Source organism: Pteropus medius, unplaced genomic scaffold, assembly GCF_902729225.1.
Source record: "Pteropus medius unplaced genomic scaffold, Ma_sr-lr_union100, whole genome shotgun sequence".
Lineage (NCBI taxonomy): Eukaryota > Metazoa > Chordata > Mammalia > Chiroptera > Pteropodidae > Pteropus > Pteropus medius.
The window spans coordinates 1,154,310-1,170,770 of record NW_024341756.1 but is presented as its reverse complement, the minus strand read 5'-3'; the positions used below and the strand labels follow the sequence as shown (position 1 = coordinate 1,170,770).

Below are 16,461 nucleotides of genomic sequence, written 5' to 3'. Positions count from 1 at the left end.
GTTCTACTACATATACAGTCTTGAACTATATATAAACAGTATTCAGCAACTTTGTTTCATTGGATATGCAGATATTTACCTTAATCTGTGTATATATACATGACTAGCTCACCAGCTTCATTGAAGAATAAACTTCTAACCCACAAAAATGCCGTTATTATATTTCTCCTGTCAACTGAAGGGGAGCAGAGTTTGCTACTCCAAAATATGCATTTTTAGGATACTATTTTAGGTTGGTTAATATTTAAAAACAGCAGACACAGAAGAATATATGAAAACCATGTAGAATTTACCCTTTGTAAAAATATTTACATTCGTAAGAGAAATCTCTATCTATAAGAAGTCCTAGAACATAAATCTGCATAACAATTGTCCCCTTGTCTTCTATGCTCCCACACCCCATCTGATCTTCCTAAACTCTAGCCATGCCCCACACTTCAGAGCTGTTAGGTTCAGGAGGGCCCTATCCCTATCCCGCCCTCCCCCACCTTAGTGTGGGAACTAGATTTCTCCCTTACCTTTTTGTGGAAACTGGACTTTGCATCCAAGTTAGCAATGCTACATGCTCACCTCCTGCTTTACTGGATTCTCCCTTCTCCACCAATTTATCTGCCCAAAATATTCCCACCGGAAAAGCCCGCCTCAAGCCCCATATAAGTTTCAGGTCCCCTGGCATTCAGGGCTGATGCCATCTTCCGCTCAGCCAGGCTGTCACTCTGCTACATACAATAAATCTTGCTTAACCCCTTTGGCTTTGTGCCTTCCTCCTTTGGCAAACCTAACAAGGGCCTCCCCTGAATCTATTCCCTCACATCAGGACCCCATCACGACTGGACTTCCCTGACTCTATGACCAGAACCCTCCCTCACACACACACACACACACACACACACACACACACACACACACACACACACACACACTCATTCTCTCTCTCTCTCTCTCTCTCTCTCTCTCCTCTCAGGCCCCACACATACTCCTCATCTCTGGGCCCTGTTCACACTGCCGCCCACACACACACTCCCAGGGCCCTGTCCAAGGCCTTTGGAGGTAGAGTGGCAGCAATGTGGTTAATGAGCATCTTCAATTCAAAAAATATTTAAGACTGGGCACTGCACAGAAAAATGTGAAACACCCTGATCCAGCTGCTCATATATGGAAAACGCTCAACAGAGATTTTCTCAAATCTGACAACACCCAAAACTCACAAGACTTTAGCAATAATAAATTATCAAACCGAAAGCAAGTTTTCTAAACTATCAGTAAAAATTATTTAAGGAGTGGGTCAATCACACACAAAGATTGAGTTATCCTACATTCTTTCTCATAGGAATTATTTTAATTTTACACATTCTGATTTAAATATTCTAAATCATTGTCATATGAAGCAAGGCTATGATTATGTAGTTAATTAACATTACCAGTGTGGAGGTAAAAACGTCCAAACCTATAGAGAATTTTTATAAGTTTCTTTGAGAAAAAACTGACGACATACACCAGGGAGCAAGATCTCAAATGCTCCTGAGAATAACAGTTTGGGGTTTCTTTTATGCATTTGGAATTAAGGAGGGAACTAAGATTACAGACAGGAAGGTGGGAGAAAGCAAGTCAAGGATCAGATTACAGGATAATTAAGATTCTGTACTCAGGAGGGTGGTCACCCTTTAGGAGGAGGAATCTGAAAAGTATTTCAAAGATATGTTAACCCAGATGCAGAAAAGGGGACAGGGCTGGCTTAAAACCTTTCAACAAAGAAGTTATGTGCCTGGGGCATGGTGAGGTCCATGACCTGCCCAGTTAGGAATTTACGATTTATTACAGCACTCTTTTTTTCTTCCTTAGCAGTAAAATTAATATTTTGACAGGAAATTAATTTAAAAAAATTTTTTGTTATATTTGTCAGCTTTTTAAAATTTGCGATTCTATGTCATTCTAAATAAATTTTGACACAATCATGTTATGTTCATCATTTTGTGTTCTTTTCTTAGAGGGAACTTTCATCTTGGGCCAGCTTCAGCTCCCACTTCCAGGGTGCCTGAGTCCATCTTCTGCTGTGGGTGGTTCTGTGCTCTGAGGGATACATCTGGGGTATCGCTGCTGGGCACCATATTTGCACACTTCAGTTTTCTGAAGCCATGAGATTGTTTTCCAAGGCAGGTGAGCCAATTTAGAAATGGAATCGACACCAATGTACCCCATTACATCTACACCTAGGTAGAAGGTTTTAGTCTCCATTGTTGAAAGGTAGAATACTGCAAACTCTACCCATCCTAGTGGCAAAACTGGTTTTCCAAGTGCTGCGTGGTGGAAGGGATTGTTTCAGACCCTCACTGTGGAAAATCCCAATGTTGATGATAAGAAGTTAATATATTAACATTTTACTAGTAAATTAAGAACTTAAAGGCAAGTAATTGCTCTCAAGACTTTATACATCAAACTATAAGATGTTTTAATTTTACATTACAAGAAAAAGTTAAAACTGCTGTTAGGTAGCTAGTCAGACATGAGTGACAAGAGAACAAAAGAATAGAAGCCCAGCCTAGAGATTGTCCAAAGAACACCCCAATGGTAATAGAATTCTGGGTAAGCACATGCACACTAGGCAAAGAGTTATATAGCAGCCAGCCAAGTGTCAGTTAAATTACCTCACTTGCCAATCACCTAAGAACGCCTTTGGAACCACCTATCATGGCCCAAATATTATTCAGAGATTCCCACTTCTGGGTTATTGTTGTTACAGCTCTATTCGCTAAAACCATGTGTCTCCTTCGGCATCCTTATCCTCCCCCTCTCCTCTGATGCAATACCAAAGTTCAAATTGCCCCCAAAGATAACACTGCTATTTTTTAATATAGTTTTTTCCCATTATTTACTAAACTTCAACTTCTTCAATAGCTTGCATTGCTTCAAGGTACTTGTTATTCTCTTTTGTAGTCTGATTGGAATAGAATGTAACACCAGCCCCTTTGTCTGTTGTTAAAACTGCCTAACAAATGACTGCAGGGGGTTTTAATTAGCCGCTGCAGTGGAGACAACAAAAACTTTGTGAAGCTCAATTGCACTTGAATCCAGATCTCAGGTGTAGCAAATTTGATGCATTCTTTAACAGACAAGTTTCTAGAAACTATTGACATTCATAGTCACATTTAATGCTAATGAAACACAGAACTAAGACTAGCTTAAATGTAGACCCTTTCCAATCATAGTGTCTTTCATCTCTTTAGCCAATGTTTTAGTCTTTCAACTTCAACATTCAATGCCAGGAAAAACATTCTTTTATTTTATTACTGCCAAATATGTAAGCAATTCTCCTTATCAGATACTTAATCTTATTATAACTTCCATAAAGATGTAGATAAACAAGTTCCATGGAGAGACATTTCTTCGGATGAGAACCACTGGTTCTAGATAAGAAAACCTTTCCATAAATTATGCTCTAATCTAAAATCTGGGTATGTATTTTACTTCATGGCTCAGTTTAACTGGAAAAAAATTGCAAAGAGAAATTTATGGCTGTGGCATACAAATCTCTTAAACCTATTTCTATCGCTGCCCACTCTGACCTCCCAATCTAAGAAAGCTATCTCTCTACCCCAGCACTCTACACCTCAGCCAAAGTTTCAGGTGTCTTCACTACACCGGTCAATCAATACTTGAAATTTTATACTATCTATTTGTTTTTCCTACTTGTCCTCACCATGATGTCAGCTATTCGAGGCAGGAGCTTTGCACTGACCTGTTTAGAACTTCTAGTTCCCGGAAAAGTGCCAGAACTGTAATGAGATTCAAAATATAGAATTAGTAGTAAATCAGTGCTGAATCAGTAAACAGATATAAATACATAAATAAAAATCAGTGCTGAATGAGTAAATAAACATCAAGTAATTATATTAGAATGAAAATACCGTCTATGTCAATGATACCCTGAACAAGCCTGATCTCGTCTGATCTTGAAAGCTAAGCAGGATCAGGCCTGATTAGTACTTGGATGGGAGATCACCTAGAAAGCCCAGATGCTGTAGGTGTAAAAAATAAAAATAAATAAATAAAATGAAAATACTTTAGAAGTTGTAAAATCAAATTACTACCTATTAAATTTAAAAAGCATGGTACACATAGTACATGTATAGCAATACCAACTTTTCAACAATTGGTATGCTAGTGAAAATTAAATGTACACTTATTGACACAAAATACCTAAATATTATCATCTGCACAAAAATCACTCATACCAAGTATATATTTTTAAATGTGTATAAATTCTGTGCATATGTTAAAAACATTAATTTGTACAATTTAAATGAGATAATTGTGTGGTAGGTGAATTCTATCTCAACGAAGCTGTTTTTAAATCACGTTAAAAATAAAACACGTGCACAGTTTAATGCACAGTGGTAGTTAACAGCCTGTTCTAGGGCCAGGCAGCCACTTCCAGTTGTGTGGCCAAACAGCTGCACTTAACCTCTCTTCACCTCATTTCCTCATCCTGAAATTGAGTGGAGTCCTCCCTTATGGGTTGTGAGGATGACATGAATTAACATGCGGAAGTCCTGGAAAACAGACCGCCAGGTAGCAAGCACTCAATAAGGCTGTTGTTGTAAATGAAGCAGATGTTCCCCAGAGTAAGGGGGCAGGGGAGGGATTATAGCTTGAGGGGAGACACATCAACAAATAATCTCCATGTGGCGTGCCTAGTGGTAGCCTTTAGGACCAGGTGGATAAAGGAGTGACCTGAGATGGGGGAACTCTGAAATAGAGAAAGGTTGGGGTAAGTGGGAAGGCAAAACAACAGAAAGGTTTATTTTAGAAGTTGTTGACTGTTAAGTGCCCATAGAAAAGGAAGAGGTGTGTACTTCCATTCTAAGGTCTAGGGCTAAGAAGTCTGGTTGATGAGAGACATGAGTAGTAAAAGGTGCTAAGGGGCCTGTGGAATAGAGGAAAGCATTACCGAGCTCTGAAAGAAGCAGAACGAAGACGAAGGAGGGTCAATGAAACGTGGCACAGCCTGTATTTCAGATCTCTGAACCCTTCCCGCTTCTCTGCTCTTGCATAGGTCTTCATTCTCACCCCTCGAAAGACGTTCTCAAATGTAGTTCTAATAATGTCTCTCCCCTGCCCGAAGCCCTCCCTGGGTCCCAGTTCCCCCACCAGCTTTCTTGCCTCACTCCACGCAGCCCGCTTCCACTGGCTTGTCTCATCCCCCGCGCCCGGGCCTGCTCTCTGCTCACCAGCTGTGCTGACCCTTCACTTTAGCGATCCCTCCCAGCCTCTAAGGTGCCAGTTACTTAAGACAACGACCTCCAGAAGACCGTGACCGTCATGGCGGAGCGAACGGACGGATGATGGATGGATAAAAACTCCAGCAATGAATTAACCAGAGACTTGACAGTTACAGGAGGATGCAGACGAGGAGCTGAGCATAGCGACGCAGAGAGGACGCTTGACAGGTACACTGATGAACCCGGACAGCCAATCCGCGCGAAGAGGGGCGGTACCGCTCCGCGAAAGGAAAGCCCCACCCACACTGGCTGGGCCCTTGCTTCACTGGCGGCTTCACCCACGGCCTCGCCTCAACGGCCGTCCCTTAAAGCTGATTGGCTAGAAGCCACCACGGTCCCGCTCCGATTGGCTGTCTCTCTACTCCTTGCTTGAGGGAGAAAGGGTGGATCGTGAATGATCTCTTGGAGGAAGCCTAGATGCGGAAGGATCCTCTACTAGAGGCTGCAGTCGAACAAAGGGACCCGGGCTATCACGCCAGACCCCTGAGTGGAATGGCTGTCACAGGGACCCTGTATTCCCCTTCTTGAGGCCCCTACTTCGTTTCTGTAGCCCCTCGTCCAGAAGGCTCTGAGATCCCACAGCGCAAAGGGTCCCTCCCGCCGGCTCCCCAATACGCAGGAGTCAGCCAAGGCCAAGTTCCGGAAAAGTGAGCCTTTCGTTCCACAGTCGCTAGCCTTCAGATAGATGGTCATCTTTCCACCCTATCTTACACCTGCTCACCTCCTGCTCATACAGGCAGGCAGGTGAGCAGAGAGGCTGCCTCCCTCCCCACACGGTTTTCAAAGGGACTGAGCCCCAGATCTGCCGCACCCTGAGTACACATCAGGAATATGCAGAGAGAGCGTCACCAGGCTATCATCTAGAAAACCCTACTGTTCCCGAATGTCTAAACTAGGCCAAGCTATGCTTGCTTACAGAAACTAAGGCGAACTGCTAACGGTTAACCACAGCACCTGCAGACCCAGAAGCTCAGGATAGCTGTTACAGTAGACCGCCCCCCCACACACACACACACTTCCGGTGAATTTGTCTTCATTAACACAACTAAAAATCTATCCCAGTGGGGAGAAGTGTATGTTGCTAGGCACAATTAGTGCCACGTGCAATGGAGCCGTCAGGACTGCACATACCTTAACTCTTCCCCGGAAATCGCCACCCCTTTTCTAAAAATTCACTACCCCTTGATCCCACTTATCTACCTTAAACCCCTTAAAAGCTCCCGGACCTCCCACTTCAGGAAGAAGGTGCCTTTCAAGCACAAGTTCACTCCTCTCCATTCCTTGATCAAAGAATAAAGTTTCTACTCTGCTTTACTGAATTCAGTTTCGTTCTATTCACTCTGGGCAGAAAGACCTTGGTTTGGGTACCTGACCTCAAAAGGGTCAGTAATAAGACGGCAAGAAAAGCGATGAGACTCCTGATGGAGACGGATCCCAGGAAGTAGGACCAGGTGGGAGAGGCCTCAGAGAAGAGATTTCCTCTGCTCTTCCTCTGGTTCTCTCAGGAATGGTGTATTTTTCCTGCATCAGAACTCTCAAAATAGACAATTTCGGTCTTCTGCCGATGCCTGTGACAGTCAGTCTACCATAGAAGGCAGGGGAAAAAAACTCATGTTATGTTCCCACTAGAAACTCATGTTATCTACCACACAGGATATGAGCCACTTCCTTTTTATTTTACCTCTGGTCAATCTTAGTTAAGTCCTGTTTCATTATTTTTCCTCAGGGAAATCAATTGATTTTTAGGATGCATCTATGTTTTTCACAGAGCAATAGGTAGTGCTTGGAGAAGGAGAAACCACAGTATGGAAGTGTGGGAGCTGTGGCAGTGATTGACATGAACAGAGGAAGGAGTCCTCCGGCGTGAATGCTGATTTTCAGGTGGCTACTCTCCTTCCACACAAGATACTTTGAATCCTTTGCAGTGCTGAGTCCAGAAAGGGAAGAAAGAGTTCAAAGCTGGATCTAGCAGTTTTCTCTCACAACTTTTGATATCTCCAGACTCTCATCTGTACCCAGCCAACAGGCTGGCTCTCCATCACCCACTCCTCCCAGGCTTTCATCACCTGAGGTTTGATTTCCCTGTAGGTCTCAGTGCCTCTTACCCAGCTCTCCCATGCAGTAGATAAGAAATCAAAACCTAATGGATGGCTCCAGGGATGTGGATAAGGAATGCATGTCTAAGAAGCAGGGCCAGTGACCAGCCCTCTTTGAGTGTGACTTCCTGAAAACAGCCTTCACTGCCAGTCAAGCTCCTCGGGAATCACATCTTGACAGAGCAAGTGTTCATCCTAAATACTCCTAATGAATAAAATAACATTTTAGCATATTTTTCTTAATAATCAAAGCTTCTATAGCTTTCCATACCTCATTTCATGACCATTTATAAGTACTGGGTTTAATATCTAAGAAGATGAATTCATTAACCTGGGAACTGAATTTGTACCACTTCAGTGTGGTACATTGCTGCCTGCCACTGAGTGTGTGGAGAGAATTCGAGGCCTCTGAAAAGGGACAACGCAGCACTCAGCCATGGTGCTCCTACACGGCCAACTTTGGCAAAAGGAGGAGACGAGGTGGTAACCTACCATTGTGCTTGCAGAAGTTACTCACAGGTAGCTGGGCTCCCTCCCCTGGCTCTGCCCCAGGCTCAACCAGTCCCCTACCCTGGACCAGTGTCAATACCACCAGGCTCAGGCGAAGTTTTCTTTCTACCTTTTAAAAGTGACAAGACCTCCTGGTAATAGGAATGAGAGTGGTGGTCCCAGAAGAGGGCAGAAGCCGCAAGGCGGAGCAAAAGCTCTAGTCCTTCTGGAGAAGTGGATCTGAAGTCCCTTTCATATATAGTTCATGAAGACCTATAAAGCAAAGACGGCATTGGTGACTTAAAGGGTGCCCTTACTACAAATGCCTGCTTTCTTGCTGCTTATTTCCCACTGTAGCCTGACAGGGCAGAAGAATTCAGCTGAGGAGTCTAGAAAGTTTGGCTGAGTACCCACGGTGTGACCTTATTAAGCAAGACCTTTCTCTGCTCTGAAATGCAGTTTCCCCACGGAGATTTCTCTAATGATGACCCCTTTTCTCTCATGCTGCAGATCTCACCATGTATACACAGGGCCATTCCCAACTACAATAACAGCTCCTGGGAACTGAGCAGCATAATCAAATGTCCTACCACAAACATTCAAAGTAGTCTCGGTCATGGTTCCCACTTTATAGATAAGTAAACGGTAAGTCAGTTACTGAAATACACATAGCTAATAACTAACAGAGCCTGAATTTGACTATTAATGTGCTAATAATGTTTCTTCTGAATTGAGGTTAACGAACTTTCCCCACCCCAGGCATGGGAGGTGTTCATTCTATAAATACATACTAAGGGCTGACCATGGGGCAGACCTAAGCCCCTGCAGCACCTCCACCCCAAAACTTGAAGGTAAATCCTGTCATTATTCCATTTTACGGGAGAGGAAACTGAAGTTTAGAATGATGAAAGAGCTACTTGAGATCACCCAGTAAGTAAGTGGAGAAATAGGCTTCAAATTCTGATTTTTCTGGCCCCAGAGCCTCTGGTCAAACTGTGCAAACTGAAACTTGAAAACAGGGAGCACTATGGAAGATTTTCATAAGGATATGCACACATTCTCACTAGGAATGCCCTCCCCCTGCCTACTCACTGGAATCCTCCCCGCCCTGCATTTCATGGCCTTGGCCTGTCCCCTGCCACCCAGCACTGGGAGCCTCTGATGGCTTCTTGTCCTCACTGACTCAACAATTTTTGCTTTGCAAACTGATCCCCTACATGCAGGGTAAGGAGAAAGTGAAGAAAGAGGCAGAACATTCCAGATTGGTAGGTAGCAGGTTTAATAAGCATGGGAACTTACTTACGAAGTTTGACTTGGACAACCACAAGATGAGTAAATCTCTGCGCCTGGCTGTCAGAATCTTTAAAGCTTATATAGAGGCCTCATCTGGGTTCAGTCATGTACATAATCCAGGTGTTCTCAACACCACCTTATACTCTCAAAGCTTACTGTTATGTTAGCCCAGAGAGTTGTTTTATTTTTCGTAATGCAAGTGCCTGACTTAAGCTTTTGATTGAAGTATGAGGTATCCATTTCAAAGATAACTATCTCAAACATATTGCTAACCACTGTAGATAAAGAGCTAAACAAAGACTAGATAAAAAACAAGGCTACCTTCCCTCACTGAGAAGTTGAATTCAATAACTGACCATTTGAGCTACTTGTATTTTGTTTTTCTCTTCCCAGGATTTAAATTCCCACTCTTATGCTTTAAATTCACCCATAAATTGTGAGCCCATGAAACTCTAGGCCCTTACCCTCAACCCCAATAAATGCTGAGCCCCAAGCCCATTCCATTCTTCCTCTTCCTCTCCCCCTCTCCTACTATCTTATTGTTTGGCTCAGGTGTTCTGGTAATTTCTAGGTCCTGTGAGTTAATAAATCTTTATTTTTTTCAAAGTTTCTTGATGGTTATTGCTGAAGGGCATCTTGCAATCATAATAACCACAAGGGCTTATCCAGCCACAACATTGGTTTTTGATAGTCTGAGACTAGTAAAAAATACACAAAGCTATGTCCTTGGAACAGTTCCCACTGTTAGATCAACAGGCAGAGCATAAATTTCAAGAACAGGGGATGAGGTGAGGAGCCTTTTATTGCCTGGGTCCAGCTCAAGGGTCAACTGGTGATCACATCCTCTTGATTACCTCCTCCTACAACAATTCAATCAAAATCTATTTTTCGGTGCCCATGGCTGGCCATTGGGAATAAGGGAGGCAACATTCCTGCCTTCAGTCACCGTGCAGTGGGAAAAGCAGTGAACAGAGAAATTGGGAGAGGGGACTGCAGAATAGAGAGGCCTGGGGTCATCCAGGGCCAAGGGCACAGGTAAAAGGTATGTGGTGGGGTGAGGGACAAGAGAAGAGTAGGCCAGCAGTGTACAAGGCAGGCATGGGGGTCTGTAGAAGGAGGCAGCCCACTCCTTATCTTGGAGCTGGTGGTCCTCCTCTGCTTCCTCCGAGCCCCGCCCCAGAGGTAGGGGAGAAACCAGGGCCTGGACCTGGGTGCTTTCTGAATTCCAGTTGTCAGTTTCTTTGGGTAAAGTGGGTATCAGGGCCTGGTCAGAGAGTGGATGATCCTGAGGGGTGCCCGTCAGCCCCAGCAGTGCCCTCTCCCATGAACACCCAGTCCAGGGAAAAGCAATGGGACCGCTGAGGAAATGGAGCCTCAAGAACAGTTCCTGACTCCAGGTCAACGCCAGTGTTTCCAGGACACTGCCACACAGAAGTCCTGGAATCCTCACTGCTGGCACAAGAACCCAGAAACACCTCATCCCCCTCCAGCACACCTTAGGGCTCCTCTTTTATGATCTAGGTGAGCTGAAGAAGCTGAAAGTTGCTTTCTCCTCAAAAGAAGGGTCTAAGGCGCTGCCCATCCCTCTCTTTCAACACCAGCTCAGAACTGAGATGGTCCTGGGGCTCCCAGGGGCTCTGTTTCGCATTAGGTGTGGCAGGGCGAGCTGTCTCCTTAAGAGCACAGGGTGGAGAGGGAGCTGCAGGAGTTTTAGAGTCTGACCAGTTCCCTCCTGTCTGAAGGTATTGTTGCCCTGGGCGAGGCTGCTGGGTTTAAAGAGCTGGAACCCACTGGGCTGAACACGGCGCCAGCAGCCTCCTCAGACCTGCTCTGTGCACACTTCTCTCAAGTGAGCTCAACAGAACTGGCTCTCAGGTGAGGAGGTGACTGCTAGGACTTCGGGTTGCAGGTGGAGGGGCAACCCAGAGTACCAGCCTGAGGAAGGGGTGGCAGCGCTTGGGCGTTCTCGGTAACTGGGTGTGTGTTTGGGGGTTTTGAGGATTGGAGACTGTCTGCTCTGTGACCACTGTCACATGGGTGGTGGGTTGGGGGCTAGAAGAACCAGGAGCCAGTCTTTGGCTAAAGAATATGTAAAATGGAGTTGCGACCCTCATGATCCAGGAATTCCAGGGTGGTAAAATGAGTAGAGGCAGAGCAGTCTAAAGGAGGGCCAGCTTTAGAGACTGCTCAAAATCTACACATCCTCACATATAGAAGCAGCATGTTAATAGACCATTCCTTCTACAGCAATAGGACCTAGTTATTTATGTATTTATTATTGTTACACATTTTTAGTACTTACTATGTGCTAGGCACTGTTCTTAGGCTTGACATATTAACTTATTTAATTCAGTCATAGTCTTATGAGTTGCTATTATTATAATTATCCTCATTTTATGGGACACAAGCCCAGAGAGGTTAAGTAACCTGCTGAGTTACACAGCTGTTAAATGGCTAAGAGTAGATTAGAGTTCTGTCCTGCTTAGCCCAGCAAATAACAACGGCTTCTGTATGGAACACTGCCAATCCCTGTGCCTTCCTGCAGCTAACAATATGCAGAAAGTTGGGAAGGGCCTTATCTCCTGGGCTTAGCCACACCAGGAACTAGTTACCACCCTGAAGAGAAAGGAGAAAGGAGAAAGGAGCAATGTCCCACCCACCAAGCAGTTTCCTGCCAATAGCAGTCTGTACTCTGAGAGTGGAATTTGGGGCTGCCTGGAGCAGGGCCCCTGCCAGGGCTGGGGTAAGAGTCTGTCTGCCACTGGCAATCCTCCCACTCCCCACTTCCCCTGCTCTGCTGCTTGTTCCTCTGCCCAGCTCAGGCCTAGGTGCACCCTTTGTGGAAGTTATCTTGGAATTCAGCCTGATAGTGCCTCAGGCCCAGACCTTTGGGAACAATAGCCCAGGGACTTGGCGAGGGGGTGGGGGGGCAGGGGGCAGCGGTGTTAGGAAAGGAGACATCTGTGCCTGAGTTAGAACAGCAGCCCTGCTCACCATACCTTGGGTTAGGCATCTGACTGCAGATTTTAACAAAGCCATATAGGGCGCTTAACTACGTAAAGGGGCTGTTCTAAGCGCTTAACTAGTATTAATTCAATTCATATAACCCCACAAGACACTACTATTATCATCTCTAAATGGGGAAACAGAAGTTAGTAACTTTCCCAAGACAGCCCTATAAGCAATTGCACCCTTGCGATTGGTGCCCTTGCTCTCCCACTGGGCAGGTGGGAGCCACCTGACCCTAACCCGATCCCCTCCCTTACAGCCCTGCCCTGCAGCTGTGACATGGAGGGAGTGACCTGGGGCCTTCTCCTCATCCTGGCAGGTGAGTCCTTCAAGAGGTGACCCTGCTGCCACTCACATGCCCACTAAGGCAGTGAAGACCAGGGCAGCATCTCTCAAAGGGGGCCTAGTGTCAGATAAATGTGTTTTCATTTACACTGTCGAAATAACAAGAAATGATAGTACAGGAAGTAACAGTACAAGTAAAAAATAGATGTTTCAAAAGTTATCCTGGGTATTTAAACTCTGCTGGCATGAAAAGAAAGCATTCCCCATTTCTTCAGGAAGCAGAGGGTTAGGCAGGGTCTGTGTAGGAAGCTTCTCAGGAGAGGGTAAAAAGATACCAACACATCATCCCTTTTCCAGTACAGAACAGCAGGAAGCCTGAGAAACAGAAGGAAAGGCTGTGAATGGGAGGCCAAAGGCTGTGGGATGGGAGACAGAATACCAGTGCTGTTTGGGGCTTGGGAAGGTGTGAGGAAGGGAATGGATTCTAGGGTGCCTTCCAAGGACACTGGCTGTCTGTCCTTGACCTTTGGGCTGAGGTCCTGTCTGCTGATTCATGTTGAGACTAGTGTCATGAATTATCACCCAGTCTCTGCTTCTCCCACCCAGGCCTGCCTACCTTGGAAGCCAATGACCTGGTTGGTGAGTGAGGGCCCAAAGAAACTGCCCTGCTCCTGCTCCCACATTTTCCCTCAAAGATTCCACATCCTGCCTTCTAGTTCTGGTTACTATTATTATTTTCTTTCCTGCAGATAAAGACAGTCCCTTCTACTATGGTAAGAGCTGATATCCCTCACCCTCCACCCCTACCCTTGCCTATCCTGGACCTCTTTGCTAGAGGTTGGTGAAGGGTGATGTGGAGGCCAATGAGATGGGGCTAGGACTGGGGATTAGAGTCAACGTGGTCAAACCAAAGAATAAAAAAAAAGGCCAACGTGCAACCCGGTCTTTGAAAGAACCTTATTCCAGTAAGGAGGGAAGACACCCCCGCAAATTTGGGAAGTTCTCTCTGGAGAGGGGGCTGGAGACACTGGGCTGCTGGGTCCCGAGGTATCTCACATCACCCTCCTTCCTTCCCCTCACTCTCTTGCCTTCCTTCGCACCCAGCTCCTTGCTGCCCTATAGTCCCCCAAACAGGTTTCCTCTTCCTGTGCCTGGCACTGTCCTCCAATGTCCCCACATGCCCCTTGAGCTCTTCCCCTGCTGCCTCACCCCTCTCCGCCTCAGCTCAAATGCCACCTTTCAGAAAAGCCCTCCTTGATCAACCTTTAAACTCCCTTCTTCTGTGCTCTTCTGCTTTTTACTTTCTAGCACTTGGTCCACCAGATATTATACTATGTATCTATTTACTGGCTTGTTTTCCTCCTTGCCTGGAATGTAAGGGCCACTGCACAAGCAGGTGCTCATAAATATTTTTTGAATGAGGGCGTGGGGTGGAGCCAGGGTGGAGCCAAGCTGGCGCCAGTTCACTCTCTGCTTTCCTAGACTGGGAAGGTCTGCAGCTGGGTGGGACTATCTGTGCAGGGCTGCTGTGCATCGTTGGACTCTTGTTTGCCCTGAGTGAGCAGAGGGGCTGGTGGGGTGGGGAATGGGGGACAGCATGTGGGAATAGGGGTGGCCCAGGGACCTCAGGCCCAAGGATCTGATGTCTCTTCTTCTCACAGGTGGCAAATGCAAATGCAAGCACAATCAGAAGCAGAGGTGAGACACAGCCTTCCTACTATGTGCACCTCAAGCTGAGATTTATTTTGGGGTAAAGTCCTACAACTTGGAGAAAGAGGACAGTTTCTTGGCTGCTCCCTGGGTTTGCAGTGGAATTATTCACAGATAATTAACTCTGAAGGGCCCCAAATCAGGGAAAGCTCTGATCCCTGGTATTGTTTAAAATGACACTGTTAGAATAGCAAGGAGGCAGTTGGGGGTCCCCTAGGGAGAGGGCACCAGGAGTCATGGTAAGGGAGAAGAACAGAAACTCCAAGGATGCTAATCTGATGTGTTCTTTCTTAGCCCCTTACCTGAGAAAGCTGTTCCACTCATCACTCCAGGTGAGATGGGCTTCTTTGAGAGGCTTCCAGGCACTCAGGCAAGGTGGCCATATAATTTGAAAGTGAAAGAATGACATGCTGTATATGAGACGGGACCTCAGCCCAGCCTTGGGGTTGCTCAAGGCTGAGGGGGATGGGATGTCTATGTATTGACTGACTGTGAGGACCTGGACCCCATTCTCTCCACAGGCTCTGCCAGTACCTGTTGAGCACAGGACCAGCTTCATGGCACTCCCAGCACCAGTTCCCATACTGTTCCCTCCCCACTTGGGGGCCTTTCTCTCCAATGGTGAACCCTTAGGCTCCCTTCTGATCAGGAGGCTGTCCAAAGTTTATTTCCAAATTAAACTGGTCTCACTCCTCCTGTGGTTTTGTGACCTTCTGTGGGGCTGGGTGGACTGGGCAGGGACTCTGACTTCTTGCTCAGGAAAGCCCAGGCCCCTCAGCAGCTGGGGTAGTCGGGGTGGGGCATGCACTGCTGATGCTTCCTGTGGCCACACATCTGTCCTGAGGCCCACTCCCAGAAAGCCCCCACTTTGAGAACCTCCTAATAATTGATCTCCTGCTCCCCTGCCTCATCCATGCACTGTTCAAGACACCTCAATGTTATATCAAAGGACCTTAAAATTTCCACAGCTTGCCTAGGGACCCTAGAAGTCCCAGTGAGCCAGGTACCCATGATATTCTGCAACCTGGAATGATCTACAGTGGCTCTCCCTCCACTAAGACCCAGTGAATGCTCTCTATTGCTCACACAGCCCAGGAAATGCAGCAATTCCTTCAATGATCCACTTCAGTAAAACCCTATGTAATGCTCAAACCAATCCATGTAATATCCTGTGAGACACCACTACATCCCAAGAAGCCCACATAGTGCATTTTAGAACCAAAAACCATCCGTGCAAATGTAGGTCTGTGTGTCCAAAGTCCACTTCTGGAACACTTCACTTGAAAGGTTCTTGCATGCGTCCTGCAGCCTCATCGCTGTTGCCAACCTCTTCAGCCCAGGGCGTATATAGCTGGAATACATTCGTCCCAGTCCCTGCTCCTGGCACAGACCCTGGGGCAGGAGCAGTAGAGGTTGGCCCTGTCTCTGCCAGGCAGCGGCTAACAGTTTGGGTCTAGGTCTGGGTTGATGATGCAGCTCTCTAATGGTGGACTGCTCCAGACTCCACTTTCTCAGAGTGGTGCCAGATTCTCTGGAAAATATGATGTATCTTGGACTTTAGGTCCCCTGACTTGTAGGCTGGGGTCAGGAGGCCAGTGCAAGGGTGTCTGAAGGCTGGGTACCCTGCTTCTTGTTCTGCAGCCCATCCTGGGCCTTGAGGTCTAAAAATGAAGTTCTTAGATGTGCTGAAGGCCCTTGAAGCAGGACATATGAGGGAGGTGAGGGGAGGGTGTTCTAAGGCTGGCCCAGAACTGCAGCAGGAACTTCGAAGAACCCAAGTGGGACTCAGGACACCTGGCTGAAAGTACAGCCACTGTTCAAGTTGGTTATGCAGTGCGGCAGGGAGCCATGGGGCAGGTGTGCCAAGACCATTATTCACCAGATGATCCTTTAAGGCCCCAGCTTTGAGCCTGATGTCCTGTGAGGAGTGTGCTACAGTGGTGGGTGCATGGGCAACAGAGGGTAATGTGATCAGGCCAATAAGTGACATCTGAGCTAAATCCTCAACCATGAGGTAGGAGGTGGGAGTGGGAATGAAAGGAGGGTAGGGGCACAGTTGCAGAGCCCCAGGGGAGGGCGTAGCCAGGACTTGAGGTCCTGGAGCTGCCCCCATGGAGTGGGTGCATGTCCCTTACCCCCTTGGAAACAATGGTGTGAATAGATTGCATATGAGAAAGTAAAAATGAACTCCGCCTAGGAAAGTAAACTCTGCGGCTGTTCCGAGTGGCAGCACAAATCGATCTTGGCACAATGCTCCTTTTGAGTGCTGGACAGCCGGTTCTTTGAGAGAAACTTGGGTC

At 46.4% G+C, this 16,461-nt stretch overlaps 1 protein-coding gene across 3 annotated transcripts; it reads left to right on the top strand.

Annotated features, from left to right (window-relative positions):
* Positions 1 to 10,817: 10,817 nt before the first annotated feature.
* FXYD4 (FXYD domain containing ion transport regulator 4) lies at positions 10,818 to 14,845 on the top strand. Of its 3 annotated transcripts, none has more exons than XM_039852968.1 (8): positions 10,818 to 11,032; positions 12,426 to 12,485; positions 13,058 to 13,090; positions 13,201 to 13,224; positions 13,934 to 14,008; positions 14,113 to 14,149; positions 14,456 to 14,493; positions 14,683 to 14,845. In XM_039852968.1, the coding sequence occupies exons 2-8, from the start codon at positions 12,446 to 12,448 to the stop codon at positions 14,700 to 14,702; spliced, it is 267 nt and encodes an 88-aa protein (XP_039708902.1). In that variant the 5' UTR covers positions 10,818 to 11,032; positions 12,426 to 12,445; the 3' UTR covers positions 14,703 to 14,845. The 3 variants fall into 3 exon arrangements, with proteins under 3 accessions (XP_039708902.1, XP_039708921.1, XP_039708911.1); XM_039852987.1 differs by lacking the exon at positions 10,818 to 11,032 and adding an exon at positions 11,040 to 11,134; XM_039852977.1 differs by lacking the exon at positions 10,818 to 11,032 and adding an exon at positions 11,738 to 11,900.
* The last annotated feature ends 1,616 nt before the right edge of the window (positions 14,846 to 16,461 follow it).

Bases quoted from the DNA above. Each gene is read 5' to 3' on its own strand.
- FXYD4 (XM_039852968.1), top strand. From the start codon at position 12,446: ATGGAGGGAGTGACCTGGGGCCTTCTCCTCATCCTGGCAG. The intron at 13,091-13,200 runs GTGAGTGAGGGC...TCTTTCCTGCAG, and splicing joins GGAAGCCAATGACCTGGTTG to ATAAAGACAGTCCCTTCTAC. The intron at 14,009-14,112 runs GTGAGCAGAGGG...TTCTTCTCACAG, and splicing joins TGGACTCTTGTTTGCCCTGA to GTGGCAAATGCAAATGCAAG.